We start from the raw sequence: 6217 nt of genomic DNA, 5'->3' as shown, positions 1-6217 counted from the left end.
ATGGAACCTTTGAGGATCATCGCGTATTGCAACCACGAAGCAGTACATATGTAATTGGAATGAGATATGCTTGGTCTTGCGTGGCTGGGTTAGGCCTCATATTCAACCGAGCTTTCCCAGTTAATCAGGGCATTCTCGGTTCCCACTTTCGGTCAACACCATATGAAGATGTGACCCTCCATCTTTTACATATATGGCCTTCATATGGAGCATAAAGTTGAAATATATCGGGAAAACAGAAAGATCTTCCCAGAGGAATTTCTAGGATGCAACCATGTTGCAGTATACCAAGCAGAGGGGTCATTAATAATAATAATGATAACAAGAATACTAAAGCCTATTCCGGTGAGTAACCACCTTATTGGCGAAGTAACAAAATCCTTCCAGGAAACTAGCACGGCCATTTTTAGTGTGAGCGAGTGACCGCCTTATCTTCAATCGCTAGCTCCTCCCAATGATTCTTCTGCGTCTTATAAGTTCTCAATTATTCCGAAGATCCAATGAGATTATGGAGCAGACAGTTGCTTCAACTGAACAGAAATGGTTTATTCAAATCAACGGGAAATTACTGTTCGCGTACGCCTTCTGCTCTGCTTGTGGCGCGCTGATCGCTTGCGCGATCAAACAATCCTTGCAACCTTACGTCGAAGACCTTCTCGAAAGTTGAAATAATTGGCTAGTGTTTTCGCCAACCTATTAACTGTTTGAAATTTAAAACATGGAACAGACTGGATTAGTCCATTGGAGTATCATTTCCGCAAGTGGTGGTTCGCACTACCAATCAATTTTTGGATAAGTAACAGGCAGCTTTGTCCTAGATTGTTTTTTTCAAATAGCCTCAGAATCACTGAAGTGAGACAAATAGACCAGTAGTCGAGCGAGTCTTCTCTGTCATCCACTTTTTGGAGTTTCTCGAGGCAGGTCATCTTTCAGTTTATTTGTATCTTTACCGCTTTCTAGTTTTGATCGCATCGTTGTAAGGTGGCCGAGAATTAAAAGGGCAAATATCTTAAGCACCACATGCAGGGTCCCGTGGTTAGGCCCCTTGAACTTTGTGAAGTAGGAAACCGTATCCTTCACCTCGGTGAGAAAGCATAGATAGGTAATTTTGTGGCCACTGTATACAGGTACAAATCCGGTGACAACAACACATATCGGCGGAAGTGCGCGAATTCTTGGAATGTTGCGCCAGCACCTTAAACCTTTTGCCATTTGAGCTTGCTGGACTTCCCAATTACGTCCTCACGTGCGCTGAGAGATTCCTGCTACTCCGTGTTGCGCGTAGTGAGGCCATTAGTTCGCTTCTGAACCTCCTTGCAGGTCTCAGATTGTGTTGTTCTCGAGTTAACCCGACCCATCTTCTTCCTCACAGATAGTCGAGCCAAAAAGTGCTGACCTTGGGAGGGAGGCTGCGTTCGGCCCACGTTTGCCAATTCAGGCTTAGAGCCTCGAGTACTGCTGTTCGGAACCACGATTTGCATCCCTTTCTTTTAATTCTTTCAACGGGGCGAATCAGTTACGATGTACCGGCTAGCTAGTCTTAATTATTCACTGTGGGCCGTTCGCAGTCGCTCCGTGTAGGGCTTAGTTGATGGTGCCAGCTCCTCGAAATTTCGGGGGGATTCTGCACGCTGAACTTCAAATTCGGATTATGTATAGCGTCATTGCTACCGCCCTAGGAAGCGTTCCTTTAAAGTTTCCTTCCTCACTTGGACCTTCGGTAAAAATGTCAAGGGGTGCCGGCGTCTGGTTGATCTCGCAAGATGGAAGTTTATACCGGGTTCATCCTGAACCCATGGAAGACGCGTCCCAAACGAGCCCACTGGGGCACTATAGGCTTTGTGCCTTATTTCACGAACATGTAGTCCCCGACGTCAATCCACGGTTGTTTGTACAGCATTGAAAAAAGGGATGGCTTAGTGATTCCATCCTGCTATTCGACGGCCAGAGTACTGTAGCGGAAACGTGGAGGCAATAGCGTGCTGTTCTCCCAATTCAGGGCACCAGCCATCGCCATTGTATGTCCCAGAATAATGAAAATGCATATTGATCTTTTCACACGTTTCTGGACAGCAAACATGACACCGATACAAATGCGTCCATCCTGCTTCACGCGGGATGATAAGAACACTTGAGTAGGCGTGCCTCTACAGGTTTAACTTCAGGGTTGACATTTGATCGCAGAAATCATTTCCTGGTAGGCACACCTCAAAGGGCGAGAAAAAGTTGCTCATTGGAGATAAACCTTATTTCAGACAATGTTGATGCGATCTCAACTTCCATGAGGAAAATCGCGTTAGCAAATATGAGCGGGGGCGGAGGAAGTAAAGCACTCTAACCGAAAGCACAACTACGTTTCGTGAGCCCCAGGGCCGAATCGCAGCGATTCGTGTAGTTTGTGAGCTTTTATCCTCGTCTTGACTCCGTTCGTGGTCGACACTTTCTGCGAAAGTCGTGGATGTCTTGAGAAGTAAGGAGCCTACCGAATCCATGCCGCGCTTTACACGACAGCATCCTACACTTTAACGGAGGCTGGTGAGGTTGTTACCTTGTAATTCATCTGCTTTGTAGGCATTTTGAGCCAGAATGTGTGCTACCGACGTCATTGATGTGTCCTGCTGATCGAGCACCTTTTAGTACGGGGACTCTCCACTTATTTGGTTTCTGCCATAGCTGTCTTTGTCGCTGCCTCTGCACTAAGTTCTGGACTTTTGCTTTGGTGCCAGGAACACCGTTTTCGGGGGGGTTCTGGACACCGTGTTTGTGAATTTGGGTCAAAAGTCGGTAAACCAAGTGCCAATTATGAGGCATCGTGCAAAATCGATCTCAGATACCGTACATCAAAAATTCAAATGTTGCCTGATATTTCACCTGCTTCGGAAGTCGTCATGGTCGTCAACTAATATGAGGTTGTTTTTTGATTAAATTCGAAGAGATCAGATGCCACTGGTCATCACGAAAGGTTCGGGATTCCTCACAGCACCGTTGGCTCGATACTTTGTCTGGCATTGGCAGTCGGATGAGGCAGAGAATCTGACGTCAACTACACAGACGGACGGAGACGCAAAAGTAAGGAACCGAGTTCAGTTGACTCAGGTAACGAACAGCTCCGGACCGAGTATTGATCTCTGCGGGACGCCAGGGAGTATATAAGATGTAATCTATACAGTTCCGCGACGCTTGCACATCCTCCGTTGGTGAGGTAACCACGAAAACCTTGTGTAAAACGTCCATATATGATCGGTTTCTGAAACAATTTGAAGTTTTGGCCCAATTTTCCAAGTGGACTTATCAAATTTTATGTGAAGAACGGCATATTCATTGGCTAAACATATAATCGGTCGGTCATCCTGGCATCGGTTCAGAGCTGCCACTGTTGTACTGAGGATTTGGATTGCAGAAGTCTAGGAGATGTATGAACTAACCGAAATGTATTTGATAGAGTGTTGGCTAAAACCCATATCAGGTTTGTAGTGGACTAGGACCTTATCAGCGTGTTCAGATAAATGAAGAAGCAAAGTAACCAATTCAGAATCACAAAATCACTATAGCAATGGAATGAGTAGTCAAATGGGGTCTCACGAATGTGTAGATCCAATAGTCCACTACACCGATCCAAATGCAGTAACTGGCTGTGAGAGGAAATATTCCCTTGTCGGAATCTCCCACAGATGGTTCCGCGTGCGTGATATATTCCATCGTAGGAAAATTATTCACGGCTAAAAAATGTCACAGGGATTTATTTTGGCGTTCAACAGTTGACACAAACACAGAGATCTGGTCCCACTGGTTCAACAGTCAACAAACAGTTCAACGGAGCGTTAATGCACTCGTTCAGCAAGAAGTCACCAGGTCGCACCGGAAAACTGTGTATTCGTAACATTAAAACAAACGTCATGATACAATGTGAACGACAGTTACAAAGTGTGTTTCAAGTTCAGGAATAATGGTAAATGTGACAACAGATTACAGACAATACAGGTTTGTCAAATTTACCGATTAGACCCTTTCAGAATCCTTGGGCCTATTCGCATCAAATGGCGGTGGTTTGAGCGTTATATGGTTTTCGTGTAATTTTAACGGTATGAGTATAGAACAAGAGACTTGTGTCTGTGATGACACCCCTTGACGTCACATTATACCATTTGATACTATTGGTGAGGGATCTACGGATGTGATATCTACAGCTACCTTCAAGTTATCCGGTGTTAACGACGAGGTTTTAGATGGGTGATGAGAAATTGGGCAGATCATTTGGATATCTATGTACATTAGGAGCCCCCTTAGCGTGCAATACCAGCCAATCCGGAACGGAGATTTAGATATTGCTTTGTTTCTCGTCTATCAGCGCATAGTAAGCCTCACCCCATCTTGGCCACGAGCTCGTTGGTGCTAGCCTAAATTCAATGTCCAGGCTTGCGCCGTGCAGGTTTAAAAAGGTAGCGTATGTGACGACAGCTAGAGCTACATTGTTCCTGGACTCTAGAGACGATGACTCAGCACCTGACTGGGAAACAGTAACCGCAGTTATATTGGGAAAAAACTATCCTCGTTTTTAGAACCGTTTCATGAGTGTAGCGCCAGCTGAAAAATAAGCCTTGAATGTTGCAATGTAAGTAATATTGCACACAAGCGAGATTAACCGCCGTTTAGCGCCAGTGAGAACAAGTTTATGCACAGCTCTGAGGGCAAACAGGTTGGCTGATTGTAAAGGGCCAACAATTGTAGTTGTGTAGGCTCCATGAAGCGTATAACTGATCACGTTCAAAGGGTTCCTGAGCTCGCAGTCAGCATTCAACGACTAAATGGCCGTAAGGATTTTTTCATGCCTTTTGAAAGGAAAAAATTTGTTGCACGTTTTAATGGGGAATGGCAAAAATAGTTTTTTTTTGGGTTTTCATCGATGCGTTTTCGGGTGACGACGATTACTTGGTCAAACGCGGTTCTCGCGGAGCACCAGGGAGTCGAGTTTCAAAATGGTCAGTCCCCAACCTCTTTGTTTTATCCAGGTTGTTTGTTTTTGGTTCAATCTATGAACATCCAGTTTGGGATTATCTAGTTTTGTACCAGTGATATCTTCTGGTTCCAATTTTCTTGGATTCCCTCGATGCACGTGAAGTGTGTTGTTTGTCACAAGAAGTTCTTCACCTTGGTGGGGAACACTATTCTTAGGGTAGTCGAAATTGTTCAACGACCACCGACATGTTTTGTCCTTTCTTCTATGTTTCCGTCAACATTATACTTGGCTATAGCTAACTCTATAAGTATTTTACAAACAATACCACAAACCAGCTGGGTTTAGCAAAAGGCCCACCCAAAACCCAGCCGGATCTCTCAGTTACGGTATTTCGTGGAAGCTAATTAGCTCCAGGAAGGAGAAAACCGGCGTGGGCTGATAACCAGCCTTAAAATCCTCATGCGTGTTGCGCTCGATCAAAGCAGGGAACTTCCAATGAGTGGTGGTGTACCTTGCACTAGTTTGCTGCAATCTACCACAGTGTCCCGAATAACCTTCCAAAAACCGTCCTCTTAGAACGCATGCCTTAATACCATAGAGACAATGCACGTCACAATTAAACATAGAATATCAAACAGTCGTTTGTGTAGGCACGGGGGTGACGTTTGGGCTGCAGGATAGAACGGTCTGCCTGTAATATCTTATAAAATTGTGGATAGTAAACTATCATTGGGAAGGTGTGGTGAAGAACGGTATAACTGGGAGGAAGTTCAAGGGGAATACACATTCCAAGGTAGTGAATGAGGATTTGTAGTAATCAAGACAAAATGAGATTCAACAGCTGTCCCTTCACTTGGGGAGAAAAAAGAATCTAAGGTTGGTGCAACAACAACTGGCTATCTGTGAATGGATGATAGGAGAGTTACCCCGTCTGCACACGCTCTGCCAAGGTGTCTGTGTGGGGGGTCAGACAGATTTTTTGACCTTCTGTTGTGGGTTCACGTTTTCTATCCCGGCGGAAATCCAAATGATAGGGAAGAAAATTCGTTTGGGGGAAGGGATTGTGTTCTGATGGCAGAACACCAAAATACCGGTCTATGTTGAAATTTCGAACCAAATGGCGTGTCTTTCCTAACATGACTAAGTAGATATGGTTTGCTACTATCTGACCTGAGCTCTCTTCAGCAAAAAAGAGGTCCACGGAGCGGTATTTCTGGCCGATTTTGCCATAGCAGATTTGGCCAGTGCTACCCTTCCATG

At 44.9% G+C, this 6217-nt stretch overlaps 1 protein-coding gene across 1 annotated transcript; it reads right to left on the bottom strand.

The window, feature by feature from the left end:
- Window positions 1–1265: 1265 nt before the first annotated feature.
- T265_04049 (hypothetical protein) lies at window positions 1266–1481 on the bottom strand (the record flags this gene model as incomplete). The annotated part of the gene is made up of 1 exon (XM_009168684.1): window positions 1266–1481. The coding sequence occupies one exon, from the start codon at window positions 1479–1481 to the stop codon at window positions 1266–1268; it is 216 nt and encodes a 71-aa protein (XP_009166948.1).
- Window positions 1482–6217: the final 4736 nt, after the last annotated feature.

The sequence above is a fragment of the Opisthorchis viverrini genome (assembly GCF_000715545.1).
Source record: "Opisthorchis viverrini unplaced genomic scaffold opera_v5_63, whole genome shotgun sequence".
Lineage (NCBI taxonomy): Eukaryota > Metazoa > Platyhelminthes > Trematoda > Opisthorchiida > Opisthorchiidae > Opisthorchis > Opisthorchis viverrini.
The sequence above is the reverse complement of the archived record's forward strand: the minus strand, read 5'-3'. Positions and strand labels throughout refer to the sequence as shown.